Source organism: Mobula birostris, unplaced genomic scaffold, assembly GCF_030028105.1.
Source record: "Mobula birostris isolate sMobBir1 unplaced genomic scaffold, sMobBir1.hap1 scaffold_522, whole genome shotgun sequence".
Lineage (NCBI taxonomy): Eukaryota > Metazoa > Chordata > Chondrichthyes > Myliobatiformes > Myliobatidae > Mobula > Mobula birostris.
In genome coordinates, this window is record NW_027278258.1 from 152,808 (window position 1) to 169,736 (window position 16,929).

The 16,929-nt window shown below is 43.3% G+C and overlaps 1 protein-coding gene across 1 annotated transcript in view; it reads left to right on the forward strand.

Moving 5' to 3' along the window:
- The window catches only part of LOC140193350 (uncharacterized), an 81,116-nt gene that overhangs the window by 15,613 nt on the left and 48,574 nt on the right, over window positions 1–16,929 (forward strand). Inside the window, 1 exon segment of the mRNA XM_072250676.1 lies at window positions 566–1,403. Within this exon segment, the coding sequence (XP_072106777.1) occupies window positions 566–1,403 (838 nt within the window).

The following is a 16,929-nucleotide window of genomic DNA, read 5'->3' on the forward strand; positions in this document are numbered from 1 at the left end:
TGGTCATTCCAGATACCAGTTCTGTGCCCACTCAGAAGATGATTTCTCTCTCCAACTTAGGTTGAACTTCACTGTAACAGTGTGATGTCAGATCACACCTTGACAACTCAAGTGATCTCATCTGAAATGTTGTCCAACACCCATTGATGGATTTTGTAAATCTTTTTACAGGTTGAAAGTGACAAGGAATTTGTCTACGGGAATCTCAAACACAACACACAAGTTTTGCTGTCTCTGTCCAGACATTTAAGAAGTGGACCAAGGGATTCACTCGATCATCTGACCTACTGACTTGCCCATAATTTTACACAGGGGAGAGGCTATTCATCTGTTCAGACATTGGGAATGGATTCACTCGGTCATCTCAACTGAAGGTACATCAGCAGTTCACACAGGGCAAGGCCATTAATCTGTTCTGTGGGTGAGAAGGGATTCAGTCGGTCTTCCCACCTGTGGACACACCAGTCAGTTCATACTGGGCAGAGGTTGGTTATCTGCTGAATTTGTGGTGAAAGATTCACTCGGTCATCTGGCCTCATGGCTCACCAGCGAGATCACACTGCAGAGAGGCCGTTCACCTGCTCATACTGTGGGAAGGGATTCACTCAGTCATTTAATCTGCAGGTACATCAGAGAGTTCACACTGGAGAGAAGCCATTCACCTGCTCGGACTGTGGGAAGGGATTCTCTTGCTCATCCCAACTGAAGGTGCATCAGTCAGTTCACACTGGGGAGAGGCCGTTCACCTGCTCAGACTGTGGGAAGGGATTCACTTTCTCATCTCGATTACTGAGACACCAGTCAGTTCACACCGGAGAGTGGCCATTCACCTGCTCAGTCTGTGGGAAGGAATTCACTTTCTCACCTCACCTACTGAGACACCAGTCAGTTCACACCGGAGAGTGGCCATTCACCTGCTCAGATTGTGGGAAGGGATTCACTGAATCATCTCAACATAAGGTACATCAGAGAGCTCACACAGGGGAGAGGCCATTTACCTGCTCAGTCTGTGGGAAGGGATTCATTAGGTCATCTATTCTGAAGGTACATCAGCGAGTTCACACTGGAGAGAGGCCATTCACCTGCTCAGACTGTGGAAAGGAATTCACTTTGTCATCACAACTGAAGGTACATGAGCGAGTTCACACAGGGGAGAGGCCATTCACCTGCTCAGTCTGTGGGAAGGGATTCATTAGGTCATCCAATCTGGAGGTACATCAGCGAGTTCACACTGGGGAGAGGCCATTCACTTGCTCAGACTGTGGAAAGGGATTCACTCGGTCATCTCAACTGAAGGTACATCAGCGAGTTCACACTGCAGAAAAGCCTTTCACCTGCTCAGACTGTGGGAAGGGATTCACTCAGTCATCTCAACTACAGAGACACCAGCGAGTTCACACTAGGTAGAGGCCAATCTCCTGTTTAGACTCTGGGAAGAGATGCTCTCAGCCAAACCAACCAAATGTGCATCATTGTTCACACTGAGGGGAGGCTGTACACCTGCTGTGAATGTGGGAAAGGATTCATTCAGTTATCTAACCTTCAGCTGGCAGCTTAATATAGGGGGAAATAGCCGCCCAGCCCGGCCAAGCTTAAGAAATCTTGTTTGGGTGGATGCTGCATGATGTGTCCCCTGTTACAAATCAGTACTCCGAAATAACAAATGGTACACAATACGTGATTAAACGTTTCAGCTTTATAATTCTTTCTTTGACTACAGGGTTAGTGAAGTAAACAAAAAAAAAAAGGTCCACTCTCTCCATTCGTGTCTTCTCATCTCTCCCAGCAAAATACCATGAAAATCTCTCTTCCAGACTCACAAGAAAGAACAACATTTCTGTCATTGGATAGTGCCGCATTCCAAAACCCTGTTATATCTAGTCGTAACCTAAACATTGCTGCTACAGAAAAACCATTACCTCAGATGTGAAACATTACAGAGAGGCCATTACATTCGCAGTGAAACCTTGCAGCGTGTTACACTTGTGACACACTACTGGGTTCACACCGGGGAGAAATTTTCAATAAGCTGCATGCTGGATATTTGTCCATCACCGTTGCTGATGCAATTTCGAGAGTGAATGTTGGTGCTGAACTCTGCAATTATTGCTGCTGCTCACCACACCCAGTTCTGCACCCTGGTCACTGGGCACGGGAGGAGTTTCTTCTGCTGCACATACACCTTTAATGGGACTGGAGTTTAATATTCTGGATCTGAGACAAATAAATCAGTTCTATTTTGAACTCTGTCTCCAGTACTTAGTGAATATATAACACACCTAGTGTACAGTAGAGAGTCAACTCAGGCCTGCTGGACCCTACCAGTGATTCTGTTCCATGACAGTCCTTTGAAATCCTCCCCTGTTGTTCATCTCTTGCTCCCCCTGTGCTGATGGGTTCCAAACAGTCACCACTCTGTGGGTGAAGAGATTTCCCTTGAATTCTCTGCAAATTGAAGAAGTCGAGCTGACTGCAGTTCTGTCTGAGATGTTCTTCGCCTCTGAAATCTCTGGGCTGAGGAAGAATGACATTGGGAGTTAACCTCCTTATTCAGGGCTCATTTCCACATTTTGGTCATTTTCCCTGCTTCTAAAGGATTGCTTGCAAACACAACTCCTGACCTCCAAAGACTGAAATCAGAATGGAAAACCATCAGTTGGATGTTTAATGAAGCAGGGGCAGAAACCAGAGGCGGGTCTGCACAGGGCAGAGTTTGGGGCTTTGGATCAATGTCAGGGTAAGAATGTATGATGAGGAGAAGGGAATCAGCAGCCAGGCGTGGCAACGAATGACAGAGTAGCAACATTTAGAAGCTAATTGGCAAAGAAAATAATTTGTCTGATGACACAAACAATGCCTGTTGTGAGGTGATGCACTGGTCGAGGAACATGTATGTGTTGGGATGATTTTATCTATTGAGGGAGTTGTTCCAGTAATAATATATCTGGATGGTTATTTTAGATTATCCTATCTGTAATAATGTATTGATTATCATGTAAATTGTGAGATACTGTCGCTATCTGGATCAGGCCTGAATTTATAGTGCCTTAATGAAGTTACGGTGGTCATTCATGAGTTTGTATGTTGAAGCAAGATTTTGGTGAAATATATTTGCCACTTGATTGTACCTGCATAAGTAATCAGATTGAGTTAAACTGCTGCAGGATCCTGGAATGTGTTGGATAGTGTCTGGTTTCTCTTGGCATTTTCTGTATTTATTGCCTTGTTTGTTTGTATTTCATGTATTTTCGATTTTTTTTCATATTGTTGACCACCTTGTCCTATATTTCTGCAAGGAACCCCTCTGTTTCTGGGAAGAGGTCTCCAACTCTCAGTCAGGTGCTCGATGCTACCTTGTCAACATCTTGTCTGCTCAGGTCATTGGGATGTCTCCCATGGAGGGTCATACTCATTCCACTGGTTAATGTTTTCTTCCATAGTGATGATTCATTTCTGAGTTAGCCTCTCATTAAAGTTTTCTGGTCTGTATTTCTTACCACGATTGCATATACACACATGGAGCAATGAATACTGTTCATTTTTGATGAAAATATATACTTAGAAGTTTTATCTGACTTGTGTGATTTTTTTTTTTCATGTGTGTTATTCCCCTTCCTCCTCCTGTCCGAGGTAGTGTTAATCTAACTGAGTCTGAGTGTAAATAGTCTTTTCTAAAGCTGTCATTTCAGTTCTGTATCTTTGTTAATTTTACTGATTGAAATGGTACAAAGGATATTTTTATATAAAAAAAAAGTCAATGTCGGTATTGATGAAAGTGTTTATTGCCTTTGTTGTATTTGTTAACTATTGAGCTCTGTTTGGCAGGTTTTTTTAAGCCTTGAACTAAATTTTGACAAAGGTTCTCCCTATTTCGCACTACTTTCTATTTTCTTTGCTTGTTGATATTCCAGATACGTGGGTGTCAAGAGTCCCGATGAAGGGTCTTGGCTGGAAATGTTGATTCCCATCCGTAGATGCTGCCTGACATGCTGAGATCCTCCAGCACTTTGTGTGTAGTTCTCTAGATTTCTAGCATCTGCAGGTCCTCTTGTTTCCCAGATACTTACATGCTTCTTGAAAGAACAAGCTGGTGGTGGGATGTGTGGCTGTGTTTGTAAAATATTAAATAGAATCAGTAGAAAGAGTTGGCATAAGGTTGGAATGTGTGGAATCTGTGCGTAGAATTAAGGAACAGCACATGAAAAAAAAAAAAAAAATCCCTGATGGGAATTGTACAGAGACCTCCAAACAGTAGTAAGTATGTGGTCCACAAGTTACAATGGAAGTTAGAAAATGTGTGCCAAAAGGGCAATGTTACAATAGTCATGGGGGATTGTCATGCAGGTGATTAGGGAAATTAGGATGGTGTTGGTCTCAAGAGGAGGAATTCCTAGAATGCCTACAAGATGCTTTTTTAGAGCAGTTCATGGTTGAGACCACTTGGGGATCAGCTATTCTGGACTGGGTGTTGTAATGAACCAGATTTAATTAGGTCACTTAAGTTCAAAGAACCCTTAGGGGCAAGTGATCTTAATATGATCAAATTCACCTTGACCTTAGAGAAGGAGAAGCTAAAGTCAGATGTGGAATAAAGTGAATTAGAGATGCATGAGAGAACAAAAATGGTTAAAATTGATTTGAAAAGAACACGGGCAAGGATGAAAACAAAGCAGCAATGGCTGGAATTTCTGGAAGCAAGTCGGAAGGCACAGGATATACACAAACCCCATTTTCAGAAAAGTTGGGATATTTTCCAAAATGCAATAAAAACAAAAAACTGTGATATGTTAATTCACGCGAACCTTTATTTAACTGACAAAAGTACAAAGAAAAGAGTTTCAATAGTTTTACTGACCAACTTAATTGTATTTTGTAAACATACACAAATTTATAATTTCATGGCTGCAACACACTCAACAAAAGTTGGAACAGAGTTAAAATAAGATTGAAAAGTGCACAGAATATTCAAGTAACACCGGTTTGGAAGACTCCACATTAAGCAGGCTAATTGGTAGCAGGTAAGGTATCATGACTGGCTATAAAAGTTGCGTCCATCAAAGGCTCAGTCTTTGCAGGCAAGGATGGGTCGTGGCTCAGCCCTTTGTGCCAAAATTTGTGAGAGAATTGTTAGTCAGTTCAAAAGGAACATTTCTCAATGCAAGATTGCAGAGAATTCAGGCCTTTCAACATCTACAGTACATAATATTGTGAAAAGATTCAGAGAATTCAGAGACATCTCAGTGCGTAAAGGGCAAGGTCGGAAACCACTGTTGAATGCGCGTGATCTTCCAGCCCTCAGGCGGCACTGCCTAAGAAACCATCATGCCACTGTGCCAATTATAGCCACCTGGACTCGGGAGTACTTCGGAAAACCATTGTCACTCAACACAGTCCGTTGCTGCATCCAGAAATGCAACTTGAAACTGTATTCCGTAAGAAGGAAGCCATACATCAATTCTACGAAGAAACACTGGTGAGTTCTCTGGGCCCGAGCTCATCTCAGATGGACCGAAAGACTGTGGAACAGTCTGCTGTGGTCAGATGAGTCCACATTTCAGCTAGTTTTCAGAAAAAAAAAAACAGGCGTCGAGTTCTCTGTGCTAAAGATGAAAATGACCATCCAGATTGTTATCAACGAAAGGTGCAAAAGCCAGCATCTGTGATGGTATGGGGGTGCATCAGTGCCCACGGCATGGGTGAGTTGCATGTATGTGAAGGTACCATTGACTCTGAGGCATATATTAGGATTTTAGAGAGACATTGCTGCTTTGTTTGTTTGTATTTCATGTATTTTTTTCCCTTTTGTTAACTGCCTTGTCCAGTATTTCTGCAAAGAACCCCTCTGTTTCTGGGAAGAGGTCTCCAACTCTCAGTCAGGTGCTCAATGCTTCCTTGTCACCATCTCGTCTGCTCAGATTGTTGGGATGTCTCCCATGGAGGGTCATACTCATTCCACTGGTTAATGTTTTCTTCCATAGTGAAGATTCATTTTTCTGAGTTGGCCTCTCAGTTAAGTTTTCTAGTCTGTATTTCTTATCACAATTGCATATACACACACATTCAGGGCTCATTTCCACATTACGTGTCAGTTTCTGTGCTTCTAAAGAGTTGTCAGAAAACACCACTGTCCTCTAAAGACTGAAATCAGAATGGGAAACCATTAGTTGGATGTTCAACAGAGCAAGATCAGAAACCAGAGGCAGGTCTGCACAGGGCAGAGTTTGAGGCTCTGGACAATGGTCAGGGTAAAAACGTATGATGAAGGGAAGGGAATCAGCAGCGACGCGTGGCCATGAATGACAGAGTAGCAACATTTGGAAGCTGATTGAGAGATAACATCTTTCGGTTCACTGACTGATGACACAAACAATACCTGTGGTGAGATGCTCCACTGGTGGAGGAACATGTGTGTGTTGGGAATGGTTTTACCTGTTGAGGGAGTTGTTCCTGATTGTTTATCCTGTAATATTATATCTGGATGGTTATTATGGATTGTCCTATCTGAAATCATGTATTGATTATCATATAATGTGTTAGATTTTGACTGAAAGTGGATCAGGCTTGAATTTATGGTGCCGTTATGAAGTGCTGGAGGGCATTCATGAGTTTGTATTTTAAATCAAGATTTTGATGAATGATATTTACCACTTGATTGTACCTTTGTAAGTAATCAGATTGAGCTAAACTGCTGCAGGATCCTGAGATGTGTTGGATTGTGTCTGGTTTCTCTTGGCATTTTCTGCATTTACTGCCTTGTTTGTGTGTATTTCATGTCTTTTTTATTTTTATTTTCCTTTTGTTAACCACCTTGTCCTGTATTTCTGCAAGGAACCCCTCTGTTTCTGGAAAGAGGTCTCCAACTCTCAGTCAGGTGCTCGATGCTTCCTTGTCACCATCTCGTCTGCTCAGGTCATTGGGATGTCCCCCATGGAGGGTCATACTCATTCCACTGGTTAATGTTTTCTTCCATAGTGATGATTCATTTCTCTGAGTTGGTCTCTCATTAAAATTTTCTGGTCTGAATTTCTTATCACGATTGCATATACACACATGGAGCGTTGAATCCTGTTCATTTTTGATGGAAATATATACCTAGAAGTTTTATCTGACTGTTGTGTGATTTTTTTTTTCATGTGTGTTTTTTCTCTTCCTCCTTCTGTCCAAGGTAGTGTTAATCTAAGTGGGTTGAGTTTAAATAGTCTTTTCTAAAGTTGTCATTTCAGTTCTTATTTATCTTTGTAAATTTTACTGATTGAAATGGGACCAAGATATTTTCATTAAAAAGTCAGTGTCGGTATTGGTGAAACTGTTTATTGCCTTTGTTGTATTTGTCAACTATTCAGCTCTGTTTGGCAGGTTTTTTTTTCAGCCTTGAACTAAATTTTGTCAAAGGTTTTCTCGATTTTGCACTACCTTCTATTGTATTTGCTTGTTGATTTTCCAGATACGTGGGTGTCAAGAGTCCCAAAGAAGGGTCTTGGCCCGAAATGTTGATTCCCATCCATAGATGCTGCCTGACATGCTGAGCTCCTCCAGCACTTTGTGTGTAGTTCTCTAGATTTCTAGCATCTGCAGATCCTCTTGTTTCACAGATACTTGTATGTTTCCCGAAATAACAAGCCGGTAGTTGGGTTGCGTGGCTCTGTTGGTAAAATATTAAATAAAATCATTAGAAAGGGGTGGCAAAGGGCTGGAAGGTGTAGAATCTCTGTGGGTACAATTAAGGAACAGCAAATGTAAAAAAAAATCCCTGATGGGAATTGTATAGAGACCTCCAAACAGTAGTGAGTATGTGGTCCACAAATTACAATGGGAGATAGAAAGTGCGTGCCAAAAGGGCAATGTTACAATAGTCATGGGGGATTGTCATGCAGGCGATTAGGAAAATTAGGATGGTGTTGGTCTCGAGGAGGAATTCCTAGAATGCTTACAAGAAGTTTTTTTTTTAGAGCAGCTCATGGTTGAGCCCACTTGGGGATCACCTATTCTGGATTGGGTGTTGTAATGAACCGGTATTAATGCGGTCACTTAAGATCAAAGATCCCTTAGGGGCAAGTGATCTTAATATAATCCAATTCACCCTGACATTAGAGAAGGAGAGTCTGAAGTTAGATGTGGAATAAAGAGAATTTGAGAGCAAGAGAGAAGAATTGGTCAAAATTTAATTTGAAAAGAACATGGGCAGGGATGAAAACAGAGCAGCGATGGCTGGAATTTCTGGAAGGAGTTGGAAAGGCACAGGATATATAAATCACAAAGAGGAAGTAGTATTCTAAAGGTGACAAAACCGTGGCTGATAAAAGAAATCAAAGGCAACATAAAGTCCAAAGAGAGGGCATAGAGCAAAAATTACTAGGAAATTAGAGGATTAGATTAGATTATGAGGACACTCAGTCCTCATTTATTGTCATTTAGAACTGCATCCATGCATTAAGAAATGATACACTCCTCCAGAGTGATACCACAAAAAAAAAACAGGACAAACCAAAGACTAACACTGACAAGACCACATAATTATAACATATAGTTACAGCAGTGCAAAGCAATACCATAATTTGATAAAGAGCAGACCATGGGAATGGTAAAAAAAAAACAGATGCAAAGTTCCCATCGACTCCCAATAGTCCTGATAGCAGGCGGCAGAAGTGAGGAACTCTCTCTGTCATAAACCTCCAGGCACTGACAACTGTTGATGCATTGGAAGCATCCGACCCCAGCCGACTCTGAGTCCGTCTGAAAAATTCGAGCCTCCAACGAGCCCTTTGACACCAAGCATCCAGCACCATCTCTGCCAAGCACCTCGACTCCATTCCGGCCGCCAAGCGGCAAGCAAAGCCGAGGACTCCGGGCCTTCCCCTCCAGAGATTCAGCACCACACAGTAACAGCGGCAGCAAAAAAGGCATCTCAGAAGTTTCTCCAGATGTTCCTCCGTTCTCTCACGTCTGTCTCCATCAAATCAGAATTGTGCACAGCACCCTACTTGACAGATTACAGATATCATTCACTGGATTGCTGCCATCTTCTCCTCCTCCAAGATTGGGAAGCTTTTAAAAACCAACAGGATGCAACTAAAATAATTAAGAAGGAAAAGATGGAACACATAGGTGAGCTAGCCAGTAATATTAAAGAGAATACCAAATTTTCCTTCAGGTACATGTAGTGTAAAAGAGAGGTGGACGTGGATATCAGACCACTGAAAAATGATGCTGGATGCAAGATCATCCAGCAAGTTGCTCCATCTACTTGCCTTTTCCCCATAACCCTTGATTCCCTTACTCTGTAAAAACCTATCTGACTCGATCAGGTTCATGAGGGACTGTTGCTGCCAGATTCTGCAGTTCTTGCGGCTGTTCATCGCACCCAGGACTGAACCCTGGTCACTGAGCATTGGAGGAGCCTGTTCTGCTGTTATAAGCTTTAAACTAGACCAGTGATTAACATCGTGGATCTGTGAAAGATAAATCAGTTCTGTGTCAAATCTCGTGTCACAAGTACTTACTCTCTCTACCACACTCACACTGTACACTAGAGAGGCCACTCAGTCCATCTGGTCCCTGCCCATGTTTCTGTTCCATATTTTAAAATCCATCTCTGACGTTCCTCTCTCTCTCTCTCCCTGTGATGATGAGTTGGAACTAGTCACCACTCCGTTGGAGAAGAGATTTCTCTTGAATTTTATAGAATCATAGAAATCTGCAGCACATTACAGGCTGTTCAGCCCACAATGTTGTGCCACACCATGTAACCTGCTCTGGAAACCACCTAGAATTATCCTCACAGGTAGCCCTCTATTTTTTAAGCTCCATGTACCTATCTAAGCTCTTAAAAGACTCAGTCGTATCTGCCTCCACCACCGTCACTGGCCGTGCATTGCATCCACCCACCACTGTTCATGTAAAAGCATTACCTTTGACAACTCTCTTGCAAATACTTCCAAACACCTTAACGCTATGCCCCCTTGTGTTAGCCATTTCAGTCGTGGGGAAAAAAGCCTCCAGCTATTCCACGACCAATATCTCTCATCATCACCTGTATGGATTTCCTGCATGACTTTCTCTAGCTTGAATACGACGATGAGCTCAGTGTGGTTTTGACATTCCCCAGGGCTCCAGACTAAGGTGGTTAAACTTCTTCCCTGCTCTTTTGAACGTTTTGTGTCATTTTCACTCATTTCAAAGGACTGTGCTTTAGACAGCTGGGTTGTTGCAATGCACCTCTAAAGTCTAACAGCAGACTAGTGAGTGAATCTTCGATGGAGCAGAGCCAGAAACCAAAGGGTTGCCAGCCTGAGTCAGGGCTTTGGAGCTCCAGAGAGATATGGGGTCTAGAGTTTACGAGGAGGAGGAGGAAGAGGAATCAGGCCCACAGGATGTTCCTACAGATGAAAGATCAGAAACATTTGGAAACTGATTGAAAAAAATGCAAAACACTGGAGGAAATCAGCAGATCAGGCAGCAAATGTGGAGAGGAATATCTGGACAACGTTTAGGCCGAGCCCCTTCAGCATGCCTAGACTGTATACTCTGCTTAGTTACTGTCTGAACTGCAGAGCTCCTCCTGCGTTTTGTGTGTGTGCGTCTCTCGATGTCCAGCAACTGCAGCTGTGTATTATATCTGCCTTTGTAAGAGGATTGTACATACAGTTTGATATTGTGTGTATTGTTTATGGGAGCCGCTTTCTGCGCTAAAACAGCTGCTGAGGTTTCTATATACACAAAAAAAAACTGAGGTATGGACATGGAACCGGTGGTTGCCGAAACTATTAACGGCACCTTGTTTACGTCGCCGGCGCCGAAGCACCGCTCAAATGCGCAGGCGTAAAGGTTGATTAGATTTGCAATATCACGCATGCGCGCAGTACACAATAGCCCTCAGGATCATGGCTGCAGGATCGGACGCAGGATCGGATGCAGGTAAGCGAGTATCTCGGGGCGATTATTTTCAACACCGACTGAGGGACAATTGTTGTGACCTGCGGGCGCCGTGGCCCACAATCCCGGGACAGTCCTGCTCTCTTCCCTCTCTCTCAGCCCCACCATCCGTACACGGGCCCCGGGGAGCTTCCGGCTGATGAGGGAATGGGAACTGATGGATCTCTCAGACAGAGCTGAGCTCCAGCTATCTAAATGCAAGGATTAGGAACTCGGAGAGAGGGAACAAAATCTTTTACATCAGCAGTTGAGAAAATCACCTTTGTTCTAATTCCAATGACAAACAAGAGAAAATCTGCAGAAATCCAAGCAAAACGCAGAAAATGCTGGAGGAACTCATCATTAGTACTATTTTTCATAAATGCTGCCTGGCCTGCTGAGTTCCTCCAGCTTTGTGTGTGTTGCTTGTTCTACCTCCTCTTGTTCTGGACTTTTCTACCCGCGAGGACATGTTTTGACCCATTCTCTCTGGGTACATAATGGTATCAAACACCTTTGCCCTTGACAACAAGTAGCTTTCACATCACAAATCTGCCAGACTCCAATGAGACAGACGACTGCCCTTCCCTTCTTATTCATTGGCATTGCCATCAATGAGTTCACCACCGTCAGTCACCTGGGGGAGGGTTCATGGGAAATATTTATGTACAATACAGAAACTGGTGTTACCTGTGTGTATCGTGACAATGCAAAAGTTGCTGGAGAATTTACAAGTGGGAGGAAGTGGAGTGATATTTGGAAATCTGACTTTTTCAAGCATCATTTAGCAAGAAAATCACATATAGGCGGTGTGCAAAAGCTCTGGTTAGAAAATCCTTCATTACCTGCTATAGGCCTGCTACATAGGTTGTGTGAGAGTGCAGATGAACGTGATCGAACCCAGAGGAGATCAAAGTTCTTATCGCCAGTGATTTGCTTGCTGTTGAAATGAATAGCTCTCTATATAAAATACAGTTTATACATGTTGTTGTCACTGGGCAAGAATTGTACAGCACAAGATTTTTGCACACACTGGTCATTACAAATTAGAGGGGACATTGGTGGGAAGGAGGGGAGAACTACAGTGTCCCTGATACCCTCACATACCTGACTCCCTGTAACCCTGCACGTTAGGGAGTTGGAGCTGGAAATGGATGAATTCCGGATCATTCGGGAGTCGGAGGGGGTGATAGATATGACATGAAGAGAGGTGAGTTACACCCAAGATGCAGGACACAGGAAACTGGGTGATGGTCAGGAAGGGGAATGAGGTTAAATAGCCATCACTGAGTACTCTTGTGGCCAACTCCCACAACAACAGGTAGACCACGTTAGAAACTGTTGGCAGGGAATTAGCTGGCACAGGAAAGTCAAAGGGCTGATAGGGGATTCGTTAGTTAGGGGAACAGAACTAGAAGGGGACTAATATCCTAGTGGTCATGCTTGCTAGTGCTAGCGGATGTTAAACTGAAGTTGCAGGGCGGATGGGAGCCTGAATACCAGAACAGATAGTGGAGTCATTGAATTGAATTGACTTTATTACTTACATCCTTCATATACATGTGGAGTAGAAATCTTTATGTTCTGTCTCCATCTAAATGTGCAATTTATAGTAATTTATAGTAAATAGTATTTAAAACAGGACAGTCCGTATAATATAGAAATACAATTTTATCAGCATGAATAAATCAGTCTGATGACCTGGTGGAAGGAGCTGTCCCAGAGCCTGTTGATCCTGGCTTTCATGCTGTGGTACCGTTTCCCAGATGGTAGAAGCTGGAACAGTTTGTGGCTGGGGTGACTCGGGTCTTCAGTGATCCTTCAGGCCCTTTTTACACACCTGTCATTGTAAATGTCCTGAATAGTGGAAAATTCACATCTACAGATGCGCTGGGCTGTCCGCACCACTCTCTGCAGAGTCCTGCGATTGTGGGAAGTACAGTTCCCATACCAGGCAGTGATGCAGCCAGTCAGGATGCTCTCAACTGTATCCCTTTAGAAGGTTCTTAGGATTTGGGGCCCAATCCCAGACTTCTTCAACCATCTGATATGAAAGAGGTGTTGCTGTGCTCTTTTCAAAACACAGCCATGTGAGATCCTCGGTGATGTTTATGCCGAGGAATTTAAAGCTGTTCACCCTCTCAACCCCAGATCCATTGATGTCAGGAAGAGTTACCCTGTCTCCAGTCCTCCTGTCGTCCACAATCAGCTCCTTTGTTTTTGTGACAATGAGGGAGAGGTTGTTTGCTTGACACCAGTCAGATGTTGTTCAGACTTCAGACAAAGTCAGCAATGAGAAGGTTGCGCATGGTGCGACAAATATGCTGAGCTGTGTTTATCAAATGCAAGAAGCATCGTAGGAAAGCCAGATGAGCTCAGTGCATTGAATGGTGATATTGTTACCATTACTGGGAGTTAGTTGCACCCAACAGTCTGAGAGATTGAGAGGAACACATTTACAGAGAGATCACAGACTATGCCAAGAAACAAAGTTTGTTAACTTTCCATATATTGACTGGGAGACTCCCATACTGTGAAAGGACTAGATGGGGTAGAGTTTGTCAAATGTGCCCTCAGTTAATAGAATTCCTGACATGGTCATGTGCAATAAGCTGTTAGGAAATGATCCAGGGCTAGTGACGGAAATTAGTGTATGGGAACACTTTGCATCTAGTGATCACAAAGCCATGAGATTCCAAGTAGATATGGAAAAGGAAAGATCCGGACCATGGGTTGAGATTCTAAATTGGAGAAAGGTCAATGTTGATGGTATCAGGAAGGATCTAACAACAGTGGATTGGGACAGGCTGTTTTCTTGCAAAGGAGTACTTGGTAAGTGGGAGGCCTTCAGAAGTTAATTCTTGAGGGTGTAGAGTTTGTATGTGCCTGTCAAAATAGAAGTTGAAAAGTAACTGGTGCAGGGAACCTTGCTTTTCCAGAGATATTGAGGCCCCGGATATCTTGTTCCTCTAAGTGCCTCACGCTGCTGGGTGCAACCAAGACTCGTTAATGACTACAATATCATAATTCCACGCCTGAGCTCATCCGTTTTCTTTTTTTTGTTGTCTTCTGTTGGTTTCTGAAAGCTTTCCAATAGTTTTTATGCTATGATTTGCCTTCTCTTTGGCTTTTATGTTGGCTATGGTTTCTCATTTCAGCCACAGTTGTGTCCTCCTGCCTTTCCAATGCTTCCACTTTGGGATGTATCGATCACTCAGCTCCCGAATTGCTCCCAGAAACTCCAGCCATTGCTGCTCCTTTGTCATTCCCAACAGTTTTCCCTACCAATGAAGTTTGGCCAGCTTTTCTACAATAGAAACAGGAAGAAGTTCAGTACAGAAACATGTCATTAGGCCCATCTAGTAAATGCTGAAAAACCTTTTAAGCTGACAAATGCAAAGACCTGCACCAGGACCAAAGCCCTCCATACCTCTACCATCCAGGTACCTATCCAAACTTCTCTTAAATGGTGAAATCGAGCTGGCATGAACCACTTGTGCTGGCATCTCATTCCACACTCTCACAACCATTTCAGTGAAGAGGTTTTCCACAGGTTCCCATTAAATTTTCGTTAAATGTGGGAGGCGCTTACCCATGACCTTTGCTTATAGTCCCACCCAACCTCATTGGAAAAAGCTGCTTGCATTTACCCTATCTATACCCTCATAATTGTGTATACTTCCAACAAATCTTCAAAGCAATGTATGATTTCCTTGTTTATGTTTAGAGCCTATTTTAGGTGTATAAGATGAGGGGCATTGATCATGTGGATAGCCAGAGGTTTTTTCCCAGGGCTCAAATGACTAACACGAGGGGACACAGGTGCTTGAAAATAGGTACCAAGGGGAAGTCAGGGGTAAGTTTTTGACAGAGTAGCTTGTGTGTGGATCGCACTGCCAGCAGTGGTGGTGGAAGCGGATATAATAGGGTCTCTTAAGAGCCTCTTAGATAGGTACGTGGAGCTTAGAAAATTAAAGGGCTATGTGCTAGGGGAAATTCTCAGCAGTTTCTGGAGGAGGTATCATGATCGGCACAACACTGTGGGCCGAAGGGCCTGTAATGTGCTGTAGGTTTCTATGTTCTACGTTAAACAGCGGAACAACATCGACTGTTCTTTTCAATCCTCTGGTACCTCTCCCTGTCGCTAACAATGACTTATTTATCTCCGCTAGGGACCCAACAACTTCTGCACTTACCTCCCGTAGCATCTGAGGGAGCACCCTGTCATGTCCTGGAGATCTATCTACCCTAATCTGCCTCAGGATAGCAAACATCTCCTCTTCTTTAATCTGCACAGGGTCCATGATTTTAATGCCGCTTTCTAACACTTCCATGGACTCTGTCCATCTCTTGAGTAAATAGAGATGAAAAAAAAAATTAAGATCTTCCCGATCTGCTTTGTTTCCACACATGAATTGCAATTCTGGTCTTCCAGAGGACCAACTTTGCCCCTTGCAGTCCTCTTGCTCTTAATCTGTCCATTAGGATAATGCTTCATCTCCGCTGCGAGGGCAACCTCATGCCTTCTTTTAGCCATCTTGATTTATTTCTCATGTGTCCTCTTGCATATCTTACACTCCATAAGAAGCTACCTGCCTATCCCTGTTCTGCAACTCCATTTTGTGCTTCACCAGGGTCTCAATATCTCTTGAAATCCAAGGTTCCCTACAGTTTCTATCTTTACCTTTTATTCTGACAAACACATACCCGCTTTGTACTCTCAAAATTTTGCTTTAAAGGCCTCAATTTACCAAGCACACCTTTGCCATAAAGCAACCTGTCCCAGTCCACAGTTGCCAGATCCGAGTGTCATAATTCCAGGATTTGTTCTATGCCCTGAACACATCCGCCTTTCCTACGCTGCTCCTTGTATTGAAATATACAGGGCTCAGCATATTCACTGCACCATGCTCAACTTTTTCATTCCTGACTTTGTCTGAGGGCTGAACAGCATCTGTCTCCACAACCCCTCCACTAGATCAATAAAAAGGAGGTGCATACCAGGTACAGGCAGATAGGAACAAATGGGGTACTTAAGAAGTACAGGAAATTCAAGTGAACACTTATGAAAGAAGTAAAAGAAGGCATGAGGTTGCCCCAGCAGACAAGGTGAAGGAGAATCCTCAGGGATTCTGCAGATATGTTAACAGCAAAAAGATTGCAAGGGAAAAATTAATCCTCTGTAAGATCAGAATGGTAATCCATACGAGGGCACAAAATATATGGGGGAGATTTTACTGTATTTACTCCAGAGAGGGACACAGTCATTAGAAGTGAGGCAAAGCAGGACCCTTTGTGGACCCTGTACAGATTACAGAGGTGGAGATGTTTGCTGTCTGAAGGCAAATTAGCATGGATTCTCAGGGCCTGTGAATTTGTTCCCTGGGACCTACTGGAAGACAAGTGCAGAAATTGTCGGGGCCCATTCAAGGATATTTAAATCATCCTTAGTGACAGGAGAGGTACTGGTGGATTGGAGGGCAACCAATTTTGTTCCGCTGTTCAAGAAATGCTCTAAAAATAAACTAGGAAGTTACACACTGGTGAGCCTGACATCAGTAGTGGGAAAGTTATTGGAACATATGTGCAGGAACCAGATATGTAAGTATTTGGATAGATGTGGACTGATTAAGGATAGGCAGCATGGCTTTGTGCACGGTAGGTCACGTCTACCCAGTCTTATGGAGTTTCTCGAGGAAGTTATCAGGAAAGTGGATGAAGGCAAGGCAGTGGATGTTGTCTACATGGACTTTAGCAAAGCATTTGACAAAGTCTCATATGGGAGGTTGGTCAAGAAGGTTCAGTCACTCAGCATTCAAGATGAGATAGTAAATTGGATGAGACGCTGTCTTTGAGAAATGCCAGAGTGTGGTAGCAGATGGTTGCCTCTCTGACTGGAGACCTGTGACTTGTGGTGTGCCGCAGGGATCAGTGCTGGATCTGTTGTTGTTTGTCATCTATATCAGTAATCTGGATGATAGTGTGGTTAACTGGATCAGCAAATTTGTGGCTGACACC